This window comes from Nanorana parkeri, unplaced genomic scaffold (assembly GCF_000935625.1).
Source record: "Nanorana parkeri isolate BGI_ZX_2015 unplaced genomic scaffold, ASM93562v1 scaffold928, whole genome shotgun sequence".
Lineage (NCBI taxonomy): Eukaryota > Metazoa > Chordata > Amphibia > Anura > Dicroglossidae > Nanorana > Nanorana parkeri.
The window spans coordinates 241,345-260,396 of NW_017307196.1; the positions used below are offsets into that span (position 1 = coordinate 241,345).

General features: G+C 44.5%; 1 protein-coding gene across 1 annotated transcript; it reads left to right on the forward strand.

The window, feature by feature from the left end:
• The first annotated feature begins 93 nt into the window (after positions 1-93).
• L2HGDH (L-2-hydroxyglutarate dehydrogenase) lies at positions 94-14,278 on the forward strand. The gene is made up of 10 exons (XM_018566243.1): positions 94-185; positions 2,126-2,241; positions 3,682-3,833; positions 5,638-5,769; positions 6,981-7,143; positions 7,826-7,860; positions 9,872-10,039; positions 10,674-10,831; positions 12,367-12,498; positions 14,022-14,278. The coding sequence occupies exons 1-10, from the start codon at positions 94-96 to the stop codon at positions 14,215-14,217; spliced, it is 1,344 nt and encodes a 447-aa protein (XP_018421745.1). The 3' UTR covers positions 14,218-14,278.
• The last annotated feature ends 4,774 nt before the right edge of the window (positions 14,279-19,052 follow it).

Genomic DNA, 19,052 nt, shown 5'->3' on the forward strand with positions numbered 1-19,052 from the left:
GTGCAATAGGCTGCGAGAGCAGTGATGTGATTGGCTGGCGGCGGCTCCGGTAGAACCTGGTGTCTGTGTGGCTCTTAGTTGAGCGGGGGGGATATGTCCTGTCTCCGCTGTACGTGGGTTGGCGGGGCCCTCCTGCTGGGAAGGAGGAGGTCCGGGCTGGGCGGCCAAGCGGTGCGGGCTCTCAGGTAACGCGGACGGAGGTGCTGGGGTTGTGTGTTGTGACGCAGGTCACTCTTTGGGCTGCAGTACTTATGGCGGGCGCTGGGGGGCAGCATATCACACTGGATATATAGGACATTGAATGGCTATCATAACATGGGAGGAGCACGTGACTTCAGTAACCCATAGCAACCAGGGAGCTTCGCTTTAAACTAGTGTGGTTACTCTTGGCCCCTGTAATTCAATTTGCATTCTGATATATCGTTTCTCTTTTTCATTTGGGGAAAAAGAAAATACAGAAATAAAATATTATTGATTTAAAATGATACTTCTCACAATAAATATTTGGCAATTTCAGAAACATGACTAAATGTAGAAAAAAAAACCTACCCGCCCGACGCCCAGGAACTGCATTTCCCTGGTGTCGGGCGAGAATTCCACACCCTTGAAAAGTGACGTGCTCCATTTTTGTGTGAAAGGTTCCTTACCCTTTTATATCCCCTCCCTCCCTCCCTCCCTCCTTTTGGGTCAGAGGAGTACATTTGCTAATCTACTCCTGGGACCCAAAGGCTAATGCCCACTATCCGCTCACAGCGCAGAGCCATGCTGCCTCCGCAAAAGATCCTGACCATATCCACTTTCATGTCTGATTGACAGCTGGCTCTGCCTCTCTAGAGCAAGAGTCAGCTGTGCCCAACCCCTCCCCTATCTGTCCCCTCAATGAGTGCTGGGGGATTCCTGTGGGGATCGGTGACTGACGGTCTCTGCTCTCTGTAGGCAGGAGACTGTAAGCTGAGCGATCAGTGGTCACATGAACACTCAGTTCTCGGTATATAGAGCCGACTCGTGGCAGCTGAAGTGTCCCACGCCGGCTCTAAGTTTTGGGAAGAGTATATTTTACTCTCCCAATACTTCTTTAAAGCAAGAGCTCCCAGTGTGCAGGCAGATTGTGAGCTAAAGAGTACATAGGAGGTGTTACAACTTATATCATGGAACATATCTACATATCAAACCTGGCTTTATAATACAACTACAATTATTTTATACTTCCTTTATTTATGTGTTGACTTTCTTATTCTTGAGCACAAGAGAAAAGTGTATTTTGACCCCAGTGTCTTGCTTAATAGCAGCTTTAATCAGTAATAGGGTGCAGAGGGTAATTATACGCTGTGCCCCTGAACAACCAATCACATCGCTTCTTACACTTTTGTCAGTAATTTTTATTTTTAGGCCATTATCAGGCTTTAGCTAGATTTAAAGTGGCAGAAAAAAAACACAACTAATGTCTTACTGAGGAATGTACCGAAGGTTCTACCACAAAAAAAGAAATTTGCTAGGATCGTTCTCAATTTTAATTGTGAAATGCAGCATATACATGTAAAGTAGATCCAAAGCAGATCATATATAAACGGAAACCATTTTATGTCATTTAAGAAGTTGTTAAACATAAACATAGGTCAGCATGGTATAAACATAGGTCAGCATGGTATAAATATAGTTCTACATGGAATAAACATAGGTCTGCAGGGCTATAAACATAGATCTGTAGGGCTATAAACATAGATCTGTAGGGCTATAAACATAGGTCTGTAGGGCTATAAACATAGGTCTGTAGGGCTATAAACATAGGTCTGTAGGGGTATCAACATAGGTCTGTAGGGGTATCAACATAGGCGTGTAGGGGTATCAACATAGGCGTGTAGGGGTATCAACATAGGCGTGTAGGAGTATCAACATAGGCGTGTAGGGGTATCAACATAGGCGTGTAGGGGTATCAGCATAGGTCCGTAGGGCATAAACCTAGGGTCCATATGGTACAGTGTAAACATAGGTCTGTATGACAATGAAGACATCTTCCTGGTCTGAGTTAATGCCTGGCTGTCTGTATATTGATCTTGTCATGAGATGTTTGTATGACATCTCATCATGCTGAAACCTGTATAGTAATACATCTCTTTCATTTCAGTACATATGACGTTGTCATCGTTGGCGGTGGAATTGTGGGTCTTGCATCTGCACGACAGCTCATCCTTCGCCACCCAACCCTGCGCTTTGCCCTCTTGGAGAAAGAGAATGAAATCGGTAAGACTGACAGGGATTTATTCTGTGAGATTGATTGGTGCTGCACTTCCCCTTCCCCGCGTCCATGTTCTTGCATCACTTCTCCAAACATTAACTATCTGACCAATAAATCATGGGTTACTTATGTATCTACACCCACGGAAAAATAAACTTAAAGTGACATTAAACCAATACTGTAATGTGCGCCTTACTGTAATCCATGGTCTTTTCCCTTCTCTTTGCTGCTCTTACTTTTAAATCTGTATCTGTTCTCATGCTGGGGGAGAACTTCCCTTTGCAGCTGAGTGCCTCTTCCTCTAGTGCTGGCTCAGGTTACAAACCTACACACAGACACCATGTATCAATTCCTGAGACAAGGCAGTCTGCTGCAAAACAGAAGTTCTGCCCAGCATGAGAACAGATACAGATTTAAACAACCATGGATTACAGTAAGACACACATCACAGTATTGGTTTATGTTAAAAAATCTGAGGGTTAAATGTCACTTTAATATATTGCAGCTTTCTAGTCCTTACATGTGGTGGCTGCATTAGTTTTCAGGCTTCATCATCACCTGGTGATCCTGTCTCTCACTTACTGTACAGCATCTATGGCTGAGTGACTTTTGACTACAGAACAGCTTCCCTTCTCCTCTCCATAACATAGGGGAAGATGTTCTGTAGCTCACAGGTGAACTGGGCATGGTTGATCAGACTCCCTAGGATCGCAGTGCAGCAGAAGCACTGTGTTGTCAGCTCACTACTGGAAATTACAAGCACAATGGATTTCTGGCAGGATCAACAGGTGTTTTACGTTTCCGTCTTACATACACTGTAATGTCTGTAGGCACCTTTAGATTTGCTAGGTGTCAGGAAATGTTTTTATCTAGGTGCAAAAAAATACTTTTCTGGTGAGCTTACAACTTTCTGTGCTCATTGCTTCAGCTGCACTCTTATTGGTTATCATCATTTCCTGGTCCCTCTATAGATATTACTGTAATGCTTCCCAATATTATGGAGGTCAGGAGAGGGGGGAGGTGTTCTGTAATCCTAACATGCTTCCTGTCATAGGTTTATAGATTCAGTACATTGAGAGAGCGTTGTCACCCTAGGACAAGAAAGGTGTTCCTGGCAGGGTCTCTGGGTTGAAATAAAGTGGAAAAAAAAGCCTAAAAATGTGGTGCATGTAATGATGCAGTGATCTAAGTTTTGGTAAGCTGCACTGTATGAATTATGCTTTTCTTGGGTTTAAATACACTTTTACGTACCTGTTTAGACCTAATCTGGTAATCGGATGGGGTATAAAAATCAATTTATGACCGCTTGCACTTGTTTGGTTTGGAGGAAAAAGTCTGTCAGTGTCAGACTTGGCCGAACAGCTGAACATTGTCTGGCATGAGTGATATTTGTGTATTTCTTTTGTCATCCAGACTCATATGTAGCATGTTGATTGTCTCCTCAGCGACTCACCAAAGTGGACATAACAGTGGAGTTGTACACAGCGGAATATATTACACACCAGGGTCTCTGAAAGCAAGGCTGTGCGTCAGAGGTGCCTCTCTTCTCTACGACTACTGCGACAGCAAGAGAATCCCGTACAAGCAGTGTGGGAAGGTATAGTAACACTTAGGTTAACACAAAGGTGTAGTGATAGATGCATGAAGACGAGATGGTGAGAATGGTCTTCACATGTTCTGCACATTTGCCCAAATCTTTATTTCTTAACATAAAGTCCATCTCCGGACAAACAAAAAACTACCCTTATAGTGGGGCTACCCCTGCACTGCAAGGGTTAAGTGCCCATTTTTGTCTAGGAACTGGGGTGAAGCAGATTTGCTTACCTGATCCCCACTCCCCACCAGCTACCTTAGGGCTGCTAAACTGGTCCCTGTAGCCTCTTCTCTTCTTGGCTCTGGAACTGTAAGGTCTGTTGACGTCATCACGTCTAATGCAGGTTCCATAGACCTGCATTAGGCCTGGTTCACACCTGTACGTTTTGTAGCGCGTTCAACGCTCTACGAACGCTCTACAAAACGCTCAAACAGGAAAATCCCATTGTTTTCTATGGGTATGGTTCACACCTTGCCGTATTTCAGCACGTCTGAACGCGCTACATAAGCATAAGCTTCTTTGCAGTGTTTTTGTTGCGCGTTTCCATTGGGATACAGCCAAGTAGCCCTAGGAAACGCGCGTCTGTCGCGCGGTTTTTTTACCGCGAATCGCGGTAAAAATGCACGTCACGAAACGCGCGACAAACGCGCATATTCGATACGCCTAGGTGTGAACAGAGCCTTAGCCCTGGTTCACACATAGGCGTATTGCGGTAAAAAAATCACGCGACAAACGCGCGTTTCCGAGGGCTACTTGGCTGTATCCCAATGGAAACGCGCAACAAAAACGGCCCAAAGTAGTACATGTACCTTTTCAGGCGTGGGCCGTTTTGTAGCGCGTTAGGGACGGGCTGAAATACGCCAAGGTGTGAACCAGAACCATTGAATACAATGGGATTTAGATGTTTGAGCGTTTTGTAGAGCGTTCGTCGAGCGTAGAACGCGCTACAAAACGTTCAAGTGTGAACGAGGGCTTAGACTTGAGGACACAGAGGGACATTCCACCCGCCAGAGCAGAGGGGAACAAGAGGAGCAGAGGGAAAGAAGACGAAACTGAACACGGGGGTAGATAGCGCGGTGTGTTCCTTTGTTTAACTGAAAGAAGAGGACAGCGCTGACTCCATGGGTAGCAGGGTTGAGGTAAGTAAATCTTTTCTCCAGCCACTAGACAAAATCAAGCACTTAACACTTGCAATGCACTGGTACTGTTTTTTGTTGTTTTTCCAAAGATAGTCTTTATTCCACAAAGGAGTCCTTGAATCTTAACTTTCCCTAACAATAAGCACCTATTCCAGAAAGCAGTGGATATCGAAAGTGTCTGAAGTCAACCGGTCATGAGAAAAGTAACGGAGATGCCACTGCCTACCTCCATCTGAAAATACTGGTTGACTGGATGTCATGCTGACCATTGCCTTCAATACTTTGAGTCACTGAGGTAGAACAACTTTGCAGATCAATGAAATCAGAGAGAAGTCCTTGTATACAGGGTTGCTTTGAGCCAGTGACTTGAAGCATTGAAACAAGTGCGTTAGCATTTAACTCAGGCAAGTATCATTTTTTGGAAGCAGAGATCAGAAATAGTAGCTTCTGCATTTCTCTCATGACAAGTTTCCTTTAAGGAAACTACTCTGTTGTAGAGAAACCCCTATCCTCAGGTATTTTTGGGTTCCCCCCACTGTCCAATCACAGTGCAGCAGTAGAAAGTTATGCTAATTATGTAGCTGCATGATGTAGCACCTTCTTTTTCTATAAGCAGGAAATTGTATAAATAAAAGTCAATGAACATTGTGATGTTCTGTTTTCTTCAGCTGATAGTGGCTGTACGACACCAGGAAATCTCCAGACTACAAGCTTTGTATGAAAGAGGCCTGCAGAACAATGTGCCCGGTCTACAAGTCATCAATGCAAAGCAGATCAGGGAGAAAGAGCCCTACTGCCGGGTAAGTGCACCCAAACCACAGAAACCGGTTCTTTGCCTGGAAACATGCTGGAACATATCCTAACCTTGTGCTGTCATTTTTCAGAGACAAGAGTCTTTTCCCCACTGACCCAGTGACACTCTCCTCTCCAGCAATCCACCTGCAGCTTCTTCCTTCATCACAGCCAGCACCAAAATACCTGGTGTTGGCTGATATTAGAGCCTAAATGTAGCAGTAATGTCACCTGTTAACCCCCTCCCCCCCCATCATGTGACAATGTTTCAACCTAGTGACTGGCCACTAGCACTGAGCACTGTCACATGGGAGGAGGTCAGATGCTCCACCATAGCCGGAAATACCGCATATTTTGCACCTGCTAAGGTAGAGGCAGTAGAGGTGGTAGGTCGGGAGTGGGACCTTTCCACAGACACTGTCACTTTGCTCTGAATGGGCAAGGTAACTGTCATTTAGAAGGCCTTCGAGAGAGAACTAGAGGTACAAGATAAATGATTATGATGGTAAGATTGCACAAAGGAAGTTTAGAAGAGGCAATCAAAACTTTTTAAATTAATAAGAAGTAATGATTGGCAGAAAATAAGTCCTACCATCTAGAAAAGATTTCTTCTATACTTTTGCACTACTAAAACTAATGGTCGGTTCAATTTCTTTTCAATTTTGGGGTTTGTATAGATAGGGGAGTGGTTAGAAGCTCTTTCATGCTTTCATTGGGCACTGTGTCCCCATCATTGAAACTTCCCCTCACTGTCTGTCCCAGATGCAGAACGGAAAGTGTGTGGAAAAAATTTAAAGTGAGGAGAAATTGCAGCTCAGACAGTTGCCACCTGCATAGGTGTCTCCAGTAGAGAATGTGGTCTTTTCTCCTGCTTTGGTGACAACTTTAAAATTGTGGATTTCCCTTTACTTTCTGTCTGGGTGACAGTGATCAGCATAATAATAGTGAAAGTAGAACTGGATGCTAAAAATGGATACGGGTGGTTTTGAGGTTTGTGACTCCACCAGTGTTATTTGTTTTCTTAAAACTCCATTTCAAAGAAAAAGAAAGAGAAATTTGCAGTTCCTATGGTAGCTTTGGGGCTTTCTTGACAAGAGGAATAGAAAAATTCACTGCAGTGTCACCCGCGGATAAAAATCTATTGCGGCACAACCATGAAATGCATTGGTTCCTATTTACAATCACTTACCATTCACCTACATTTGCACTTGTCTTGTAGGGAGTGATGGCACTGGACTCTCCACGTACTGGTATTGTGGATTATAAACAGGTATGTCAGGCATACACAGATGATTTCCGTGATGCTGGAGGGAGTGTGCTGACGGGTTTTGAAGTATCTGATATAAAAATGGTCGCTGAAAGCCCAGCAGGGTCAGAACCGGGTGAGTTGCAGAGTGCGCTTTACAAAACTGCTTAAAACTAAAGTTTCCATTATAGTTTGCCTTCCCTGGTCACCTCCCCCTTTCCTTATCAACCTGCTAATTTAAACATTTTACTAAAGACCCACTGACATCATCACTGGGTTTCTCTATGCAATGCAGGCAGATAACTGCTGGTGGCAGAGACCATCAGGGTGCTGTACATAGCTTCCTAAAAATGGCAAGCTGTTTTATTGCCCCCACGTGATGCTGAGCATCTATGATTGGAAGAACTGAAATCCAACTAATAAAAGGATTGGGCCTGGGACAGTATGGCTGAGGAGAAGAAGGTTGGATGATACTGGACATCCTCCAGCCAGGAAATACGGTGGACTCTATCTGATTTCGAGTTAGCACCCCACCACAATTATAATGCAAAGTAGAGTTTGGTAATATGAAGTAATAATCAAAGTAATACAAAGGTGATAAAAAGCATACACAATGATATATATATGTGTGTGTGTGTGTGTGTGTAATTTTAGATATTGTGATAATAGTAGTGATAGTAGTGTCATGTTGGTTGGGGTAAGTTGGGATCCCCCCTTTGTTATAGTATAGCACCCTTGTGCTTTTATGTACAGTATGTAGGTGTGTGAGATACCAGAATATAACTTTATAAGCTCACTTCTTTTTTTGCTCTTTTTAGGCTTGGAGTATCCGGTTGAGCTTAGAAACACAAAGGTAATACATTTTATCAAACTGTTGTATTTCACATATTTGATATATCATTAAGGCTCTGATAGGCATAGGCTACATATAAACTGACCACATAACATAACCCCAGTGTCATTTAAAAAAAAAAAAAATTTCTGTAAGGAATCCGCTTATGGTTTGGCCAATCATCTAACAGTCGTATGTTTGAGGAAGAATTCAAAGTAATATGTCCAGTGCTTGACCACACCTTCATTCAGTATGTCGTAGCTGAACAGGTTTTAATCAGGAATGACCAGAAGAACATGTTCTCCTATGAACCTGTAGGTTGCTTTTTGCCTGTGCTTAATGTCTTAATCATGCAGAAGGTCCAGACACTTGCAGTTCATTCCAAAGCCTTAAAGAGGGACTTTACCCATATCTTCAAAATAACTGCAAAGACACCTTTTAGAAATGTTTAGTAATGACAATCTACAAACAGATACTTCTAGATAAGTGCAGGCTTTTTATTCTTTGTATACCGTATTTTTCTTTTCTTCCCCAGTCTTCTGACAGTGGCCCTTTTAACTAAAGGCAGGTTGCTAGATCGCTCTTTACTTCCTGGAACTCTCTGGCACATGTGACTAGGACATGTGTCCATGCACATCATCTCAGGGGAGGAAAATGCCTTTCCCTGAGATCTCGGGAGATTTCCCAGCAATGCTCTGCTGATGTAACTTTCCCAGGATGCCACTCTTGGGCACAATTACATCATTTGTGCCAAAATGGACCAGGAACTAGAAAAAAAGAAATTGAAAGTAAAATAAAAATATGTTTGGTTAGCTAATGAATGTAAGATGATTTCATATCAGCATGCAGAGCTGCATGCTAGTGTGATTTTTAGTCAAAGGGTGTAAAGGTCTACTTTAAATTAAGCCTGCCTTTAGAGAAACAGGGTCTGCTATTGCAAGCCTGCTCCTGAACATACGAGTTGCCTGGCTGTTATTCTAGCACATTGACTTTAATACCTTTCTGAGTCACAGACCTGAAACAAGCATTCAGATGGGGAAACTCGATGGACATGTTTATTTTTTTAACCTGACTAACTATGTAACTATGGAAAGTAAAATAAGAAGTCCTCATCTGCTGCATACTTGTCCTGAGTCGGTGACTGAAAGTATTGATGCCAAATGGTCAGCAATGGGAGATTCCTTTTCTCCTGATGGGTTTTTTGGTGTGGGGAACAAACCATAAATTATTCTGTGTGTCTGGTTCTAAGAGATGGGGATTACATATCAGCGGTCCTCCCAGTTTCAGAAACACATGTTAGACTATGGTACTAAGCAGCTTTACCATTAGAAACTATAGAAAAGCTTTTTTTTTTTATTCAAGTTCATCTGTACAATCTTTTGAATTGTGTTCATCGTATCAGTCAGCCAAGTGCCCAGAGGAGAGAGCCCTAATTAGCCCTAAAGATCTGCCTTTGCCCCCTTTCACTAAAAATCGCATCAGCATACACCTCTGCATGCTGATATGAAATCATCTTACATTCATTAGTTAAACATATTTTCATTCTACTGACAATTTTGTGATTTCTACTTCCTGGTTCCGTTTGGCACAAATGATGTAATTCTGCCCAAGCATTGCAACTTGGGAAGGTTACATCAGCAGAGCATTGCTGGGAAATCTCATTTGTAATCTCATGAGATCTCCGGGAAAGGCATGTCCCTTCCCTGAGATGATGTGCATGGTCACATGTCCTAGTCACATGTGCCAGAGTTACAGGAAGTAAAGGGAGATCTAGCAATCTGCCCTTAGTAAAAAATGGTCACTGTGAGAAGAATGAGGAAGAAAAGAGAAATGAGGAATGCGAAGAATAAAAAGCTGCAAATTATCTAGAAGTATGTGATTGTAGATTGTCATTACCAAAAATTTCTAAAGGTGTCTTTGTTGTTATTTTGATGATATGGGTAAAGTTCTTCTTTAACACCTTTTGAGTCTGTATTGCCATGACTGAGAATAAAGAGGGTGTCTTCACATAACATGCATCCTTTTCTTACAGGGAGAGGAAGTTTATTGTAAATATGTGTTGACGTGTGGCGGCCTGTTTTCGGATCGCCTGTCTCAGATCAGCGGGTGCTCCCCAGAGCCGCGTATTGTTCCCTTCCGCGGGGATTACTTGGTCCTGAAGCCAGAGAAGTGCTACCTTGTAAAAGGGAACATTTACCCAGTAAGTATTCATTTTAAATTGTTTATATTTAATTTTTTACTACTTGTATCATCAGTTACATTACTGCCTGGATAAGTTAAAAATATCCCCATTCCCTCATTCAGCATTCATGTGTTTACAAATGTTCATCTGTCCTGCACTTGGTCTACTTTTAATAAAACCGCTCTTTCAAGGGTTAACGCTGAAGTTAAATCTGCTTATATTTTGACTTTCCTGGTTCTTTCCTCCCCATTCATCAAAATGCTATTTAAATGTATGAATAAAGCCTTTCTTGTTTTCATTAGATACCTTAATTTAGAGCCAGTGACATCATCACTGGGTCTCCCTACCTCTGTATGCTGTGCAGGCAAATCATGGCCGGTGGGAGGGGCCAGCAGGGTGCTGTTCATAGCTTCCTCAAAACATCACAGCACCCTGCCTCAGCACATAATTTAAGGGCTGTCTCTTGGGAGGAGTTATGCAAATATAAAAATGTCTTGATAGATAATGTCAGTCTGGAGGAGGAAGTATTGCCAGGCAGAATTATTTACATGCACACCGCCCTATGTAACATCCACATATGGAAGACTTTGATAATATGTATGGCGTGTAATGCATATAAGGTGTTCATATGTCTCTCCCTATTGGGGTTTAGGTTCCTAATCCTCGGTTTCCCTTCCTCGGAGTCCATTTCACTCCACGGATGGATGGAAATGTTTGGCTCGGCCCAAATGCCGTGTTAGCTTTTAAAAGAGAAGGCTACAAGTTGTGTGACTTCAATGCCAAGGATTTCACTGAAGCTGTTACTTACAGGTAAAGAACAGAAGATTCTGTAGAGAATTGAGGTGGCTGAAAACTGCATTATGTTTCTTATAGGAAGACAACAGTACGGCTGTATCTGTGCATTTAAAAAAAAAAAAGAAAAGTTAAATTAAATACTTGCAAGTGATAATGGAAAAGTATACTCTAGACCCGCGGTTCTCAACTGGTGGGTCATGACCCAAAAGTGGGTCGCGAAACCCATGTTCAGTGGGTCGCCGCATGCCTTCCACTGCACTAGGTGAGAGGCCCCTCAGCCTCCCCCATAGTGCAGCACTGTCAGTTCCTGTGCTGAGCAGCCATTTAAAATATGCTGCCTGGCACCATGTGTCAGCTTGAGGTGGGGTGGGCTAGGGCTATGGCCCTGAGGGAGGTCCATCCTTACGTGCATTGCTTACAGCTCCCTTGTGTGACCGGAGTGACATCACATTCTGGTTCTCGGCACCTCTACAGGGCACACAAGGGAGCTGCACAAGCAATGCACATATGGATGGCGCTCCTTCACAGCACAGCAGCCCACACTGAACCCCTAAACAATTTTTGGGAGTGTGTGAGATTGTGTCTGTCTGCCATTGATTTATGGGACAGAGTACCAATTTCCCGTTGGACAACACGTTGGATGTGACGTGTAGCACCTCCACAGATCCTCCCCCTGGCACTCAGGAAATTAAGATTTTTAACAAGGAGCCAATCACATCACAAGGAATAAAAACATGAAAGTCTTCAAAACTAAGGTATTCCTTGTATAACTTTACAGTGGTTTTTGTGTGCACGAGGGAAGGGAGTTAGTACTCCAAAGTGGGCTTGATCCCGGAGTTCAGCCTTAAGTGAAATTACTGAACTTTATTCTTTTTGAAATTTCAATGCAGTTCAAAAATGCAGGAAAAATATGGGGCGGGTGAAATAGTCATCCCTTTAATCAGAGAAGACGTGTGACACTGAAGCTTTTACATGTCGGCTCTATTGATCGGGAAGTGAGCGATTACATACCGCTGATTGCTGAGTTCTCGATCTTCTCCCTGCAGAGAGTGGTCACTATCAGTCACCGCACCCCACAGGGATTCCCCCCTCCCCTCTCTGTTCCTCGAGCGCTGACTGGAGGAATGGACGAGAGGGCACAGCGGGCTCTGTCTCTCTAATCAGGCAACGGGGTGGATCCCAACAATATTGCCGGGTTTCAATCCCGGCTGCAGCACGGCTCTGCGCTGTCAGCATATAGCAGCCAATAGCCCGCTATATGCTGAGTTTTGGGTCACAGGAGGACAATAGTATATGTTCTTCTGTGACCCTAAAGAGAAAGTCAAAAAAAAGTTTGGGCCATAGTTCTCTTTTAAATGCCATCAAGTGAAAATACTATCAGCTGCTCCTGTCAGGCAGAGTTCACAGGGATGACATTAGAATTGATCATATCTATAGTTTCTCTTTAAAAACCAACAAATGCTAACCGATCTGTGATCAGATCTGTTTAGCCTTGGCAAGGAAATTCGGTTGTATTTATCACTAATGTTTCATTTTCTTCTCCTATCTAGTGGGCTTCGTAAGTTGGTTCTGAAGAATCTGGTGTACGGAATGGGAGAGATGTATCGGGCTTCCTTTTTAAGTGCACAGCTGAAGGAACTTCAGAAATTCATCCCGGAGGTCTCTCTTAGGGATATTGTCAGGTGAGTGCCAAGCAGTGGCGTCACAAGGGGGGTGCGGCCCGCACCCGGGCGACACCATTGGAGGGGTAACACCAAAATGACTCAGAGTCATTTTGGTGTCACCCCCCCCCTCTGAAAAGTATCGGGCGAGGAGGAGACCCGGCGGCATACCTTATCCCACCAGGTGACTGTCCCCTCCTCTCTCTGGCGGCGTCCATCACCAAGATGGCCGCGGGCAGGTATCAGAATACTGCCGTGTGTTGACGTCATCACGCACGCGCGTGGTGACGTCACGCGCATGCGCAGTGACGTCTTGGCGGGGCGACACTCGGTTACCGCTCCGCCTGTCACCCAGCCTCGGGACGCCCCTGGCGCCAAGGCATTCTGTTACCTCGGTACAAATGCATTTTAACAGAAGCTGTACTGTAGTTGATCCAATGTGTAGGCTGCCAGTGCGGATTTCTTCTGAAAATGCTAGGTGCCTGGCTGTATCTGGCCCCAGTACTTTATGAATGACTGACATAGGACTGGTGAACAAGCAGAGAATGCAGCCATTGCAATCTGCATGCTTGTTCTAGGATGTTCGGAAGGGTTAAAGGAGGATTATGGGGTGAGTGAAAAACACTCATCCCCACAATTTAAACTGACCTATGACACTGATGCTGTCACAGGTCGACTCTATTGATCGGGAACAAGGTGTCTTTAAAAACATGTCCTAGATAAAAGTAATCTTAAACAGCTGTATAGTCATAAAGTATGATGAAAAAAAATATATAATGCAATGTGAGAACGATGAATAAAATCCACCATACAGGTCGCCAATGCAGATTTTTTTTCTGAATTTGCTAAGTGCCTGGCTGTATCTGGCTCGACACTAACTCAGAACAGGCGATGGCCAGTGAAAGCAGAACTTCTTATCTGCATGCTGGTTCTGGGGTCTGGGGCAGAACAGTAATTGTTGTAGCACAGGTTTTTTTTGGGGGGGGGGGGGGGGTTCATACAGTTCAGTGAACATAACCTGAGGTCTCCAGTTTTACATCATTCATAAGGAGAAGCCGACTTATAGCTACTGAAGGCCCATAAATCTCACCATGGCTGACCTGAGCAACCGAAAGTAAAGGTCGAAGGGAAAGTAAAACCTATAGACAGTAGCAGTATTATCGAGTAACACAAGAGGGCGCTCTGCCTCAGATAGAAGATTACAGCGCTCCAAGGACTTTACAGCTTATCCTAAGAACAGAAGGTATTCACAAGTCTCGTTCCATCACCTATCCCAAAAAGTAGGATTATTTCTCATTTCAGCACAGTGGGTGAGGCCATGCAAATCATTCATTTTTGACTCATCAGCCAGATGAACATCTGCAAATATAGCCTAGTATTATTAACCTCTTGCCGTCCGCCCGTAGTAGAAAAACGGACGGACGGCACTGCTGCATCTGCGGGTTGCCGTCTCCAATTTAACCCTTACATTTATTTTGTCAAAGTCAAAACAAGTTATCATTCACATTGTACCACACTTAAAAAGCCATCTCTTTCTCACACAGGGGCCCCTCAGGAGTCCGAGCGCAGGCCCTGGACAGAGATGGGAACCTTGTGGACGATTTTGTGTTTGACGGGGGATCCGGCGACATTGCAAGCCGAATTCTACACGTGAGAAATGCCCCTTCCCCGGCGGCCACCTCCTCACTTGCTATAGCAGAGATGATCACTTCTGAAGCAGAAGAACGGTTTGGACTGTGAAAGAGACATACGGCCCGTTTACACCATAGTGTGTGACAGTACCACGTTATTGTGTGTTGAATGGGCCACGACACAGATGAATGTCACTCCTTGCTTATTTTATTTGTTTCACCATTGTGGTGCTCTGCAATGTGCAGTAGTGCAGGTGTGTTCTGTAGATCCGTCAGTGTGCCATTTAAAGTGGTACCACAACGCATTGCACCATGTATTGTAATGTGCGCATTTTGCTGCATACTGGGATAGTGTGAGCAGGCCCTAATCGTCAATCACATCTTCTATACAAAGGTGGTTATGCACATATCAATTTGAAATTGATCTAGGTACTAGCTAGCAGTAGTCACGGTCAACTGGACTTGTTCTGTATTGTTAAAAGATGTTTTGTAGCTTCTAAAAGCAACTTCTTCAGCTCAGGAGATACCACAGCATTTATATCCATACACCTTAATCCAATCACTATGGTAAGTGTTAATGAAGAGGCTGATTGCCCAAACTCAGGACCGGAGGTGTGAAAGTTGTGGACTCCCTGTTCTAGTTACATAATCCTATCCTCAGGGATGCACCGTTACCGATACTAGTATCAGTACTTGCCCAGTGCTCCAATATTTACCCCCAATACCGGAATTTCAGGTCAGAGTTAGATTTCCTCTGAGCGGCAGTGCTGCGAGGGAACAGGGAGACAGCTTCCCTGCCAATCAGGAAGCCGGGCAGCGGGTAATGACACGCTGCCCAGCTTCCTGATTGGCCGGGAAGCCGCCTCCATGCTGTTCGGCCGGCTCCAGCCAATCAGCATGGAGCTGGTCAAACAGCATGGAGGCGGCTTCCCGGACAATCAAGAAGCTGCGCGCAATGCCATTACCCGCCGCCAGGCTTCTTGAACGCCTTGCAAGCCAGCTCCATGCTAGTAGAAGTACCGATATCGGTACTCGATATAGGCGAGAACCGAAATATAAATATTGGTACTCGATTCCACAAAAACGGTATTGGTGCATCCCTACCTATCCTTGCTGTCAGAGTGTCCTATATATGTGGTTTTTTTTGTTCTTATTTAAATTCATTATTGACTGTAAACAGACAATAAAAAAAAACAAATGTTGTGTCCATTACAGTACAAAACGGAGGAAATTGAACAGCAAGTCAGACAATCTTAACAGTATTTGAAGTCCAGTTCTGTGACGAATGATCATATAGTACATGTGTTGTATGTAAAATGACAGGCAAAGCCTAAATGTAAATCCAGGTTCCCAAAAACCTAGGTTGAGTAGGAATCATATATTCTAGAGTGATCCAAGAGCACACAATTAGGCAAGGAAAGTAGAGAAAGAGGAAACAATTTCAAAGAAGAAATCACTATAGGAAAGAGGGGAATGGAAAGGGGAGGGGAGCACTGGATGCTCCCCCTAGGCTAGAAAATCACATCTATATCAATGGATAGAGCCACCGGACCCATAATCGCCCCGAAGAACAAAAATCCCTTCCCCCTATCATGACAGGCAATGGATATACAGGGTATTCGACCACAGGAGTGGAACAATCAACTCAGTCAGATTTAGGTCATAAAATGAGAATATTGGGTGGTGGTTCTGAAGTAAATCCAGGTGCCCTAGGTGGAAGTGAATTTCTCTTCAGTATTTTGTATAGAAGCTGTCAGATCCTCTCTCTTTAAACCAATTGAACGGGGGGGTTTCAATTGATTTTTATTCAACTTAATCAGTATAGTCGCATTGAATGATCAATTGAACGATTATGTCATTACGCGTGTGGCTGCTATAAGTTTTAAAAAATGTTCGTTTGTGATTTATCATAACAGCAACTGCTCCAGAGACCCGATGTCTAGCTGCTGCAATCTCATATAAAGACTGTTTTATATATTGCACATTTTCCACTCAATGATTGGGAATATTGATAATAAATTTTACCTAGGTTTGTACTCTGGTTGTATTCATTGTCAGCAAGTGTGGATGTGTGTGGATGCTGATATTGATTTCCTCACGAAAATACGAGATCCCTGGCTGTCATGCTGGTTGGTGGGGGATTTAGTTTTTTTGTTTTTCATTTACTAAGCTTTATTGGAAACATTACAAAATACAGTCAAACATCTAAACCTTGACCTATGTTGTGCCACCATGGAATTACAGATCATGGTATACTCCAGCATTACAGAGGTACAAACAATCAGAATGGTCAAGGTCGCCCACATTTAAATATCATTAATAGTTGCACAGTCCATTACCACAGTACAGGTATACCAGCAACTGGAACCTACAGAAACAGAGAGACATGTGACACAATTGGGCACCCAGATGTGGAAGAGGGGGAATAGTCTACAGTCAAATAGAATGCAATTATTAGTCTTGAGGCCCATCTCTAGGCAGACCAATCTATCCTTGCAATGGGGCTACCCCTGCACTTCAAGGGTTAAGTGCTTGTTAATGCCTATGGGAGAGGAAAAACCTACTCTACATACCTGATCCTTGCTCCCTCTGGACTGCTAGACCAGTCCCCGCAGCCTCTTCTCTTCAGTCCAGCAGTCTAAGGACTGCTGATTTAATCTTCCTGACCGGACAAAAACCCAAATCCAACTGGGTGGGTGCGGTGGTGACAACGGATGCCTCCATGAAATGTAGATAGATGAAATCTATCTCTCTGTTTGCCTGAGGATGGGATCGCATGAACCGCGGGAACGTTGCTGAGGAGATGTGTGTTATCTCAGTCAATAAACAGCATTGACTTTAATATCATGGAGTGCGAGTGACTACTTTCATCTAAGGACTGCTGATGACATCTCGTCTAAAGCTGGCCATACATTGTAATATTTTCTTCGTGCGACATGTGAGCTGAACAAAGAAAATATCACAGATTCCTCCATCAACGCTTACGAGCGTTGATCTAGGAATCTCCTGCTGTCTTCATTGTATTCTGGCAGTGGCCGCCGTCAGAATACCCAAACAGAGCCAGAAGCTCGTTGGCTGCCTGCCCTGTTGGTTCGAAGATCTTTCGAAAGGCTCCTTCGATCAGCTGATCAAGGGATGCCAGCCAAAAGGATGCCGACAGTGGCACCCGCTGTGTGAAATTCATCCGGTTTATCAAGAACCAGACGAAATTCGCACAGTGTATGGCCACCTTAAAGGAGAACTATGAGGTGAGTGCTTTTCACTCACCTCATAGTTCTAGCCGACCTGTGACAATGAGACCTGTCACAGGTCGGCTCAGTAGATCAGGAGGTGAGCGAACACATACCGGCGTTCGCTCACCTCACGATCCTGTCACGGCTCTCTGCCGTGATGGGAGGGGCTGGATTCCCCCCTCCCCGCTCCGATCCTCCAGCGCTGACTGGCGGAACGGACGGGGGAGGGGGCGGGTACAGCTGGCTCTGCCTCTAGATAGGCAGAGTCAGCTGTCAGTCACGCAGCTGGGCGGATTCCAGCACAATTGTCGGGATCCGCTTCAGCTGCTGCGTCTCAGTATACCGCGAGCAGCAGCTCACGATATACTGAGCCTAGGGTGACAGGAGGACGCTAGTTTGTGTCCTTCCGTTACCCTAAGGAGAACTATGGGGAAAAGCCTTAACCCCATAGTTCTCCTTTTAATGCAGGTTCCGTAAACCAACATTAGATGTGAGGAGTCTTGAAGATCAGTGCCACAACCTCTTCTCCCCTTCGCTCTGGCGGTCTAAGATAGGATGACTTCATCACATCTAGTGCAGGTTCCATAGACCTGCATTAAAAGTGAGGATGCTGAGGGACTTTGAACCAGTGGGGGGAGTATAGAGAGGTGCGGCAGTGGGGATCAGGTAAGTACCCCCACTATAAGGGTAGTTTTTTGGTTTGCCTGGAGATGGGCTTTAACCTTAGAGCAGAGTAGATAGGCCAGAGGTAGGATTCAGGACTTTTTGATTCTAAGTATGCAGATTAAGAGACATGTCCTCATTCTGACTATCCTGGTTTGCATGTTTGTTCCATATCAGTGACTCAGAATGTATTGCAGTCAGATGGTCATCATAAAAGCCAGTCAACCAGAAATTTTAGATGCGAGTAAGCAGTGGCAACGTCTGTATTTTTGTAATGACAGGTTTACATTGCAGCATATCGAAACCCAAGAAATGTAATAGATTGCAGCTTACCAGTTTTTATAGGCTGTGGCTGTATTGGTTTGCTTTTTTCAGTCTTTTTTTTTTTTTAAGCTCAGAGCAGCCTGGAAGATGGTACGCATGGGTTTTTGGAAAGACAGCACTGCTGCAGGGGCTTGCTGTGTTATTGATTACTGACAGCAGCACATATAGCAGCCGAGACTCCTGCCAAGAAGACATGCTTGGTGGAATAGGGTAAAACCATGAACATGGAGCTACTGCTCGCGGTATACTGAGACGCCGCAGCTGGAACGGATCCCAACATTACTGTCGAGATCCGCCCAGCTGCGTGAGTGACCGCTGGCTCTGCCTATCTAGAGGCAGAGCCAGCTGTACCCGCCCCGTCCGTTCCGCCAGTCAGCGCTGGCGGATCGGAGCGGGGAGGGGGGAATCCAGCCCCTCCACTGTCACAGCTGAGAGCCGTGATAGGATCGAGAAGTGAGCGAACACCAGCATGTGTTCGCTCACCTCCCGATCTACTGAGCCGACCTGTGACAGTCTCATTGTCACAGGTCGGCTAGAACTATGAGGCTGAGTCAAAATCACTCACCTCATAGTTCTCCTTTAAGGGCCAGTGTCAATGGGCTTTTGTTTGCTTCAAGTGGATTTTGCATTCCCATACAGGGCTATGGGAATGCAAAACCTGACTAAAGTAGGCCAAGTGCACCTGTCAGTGAATTCTGCATGATCTCAGAAGCATCTCAAACTC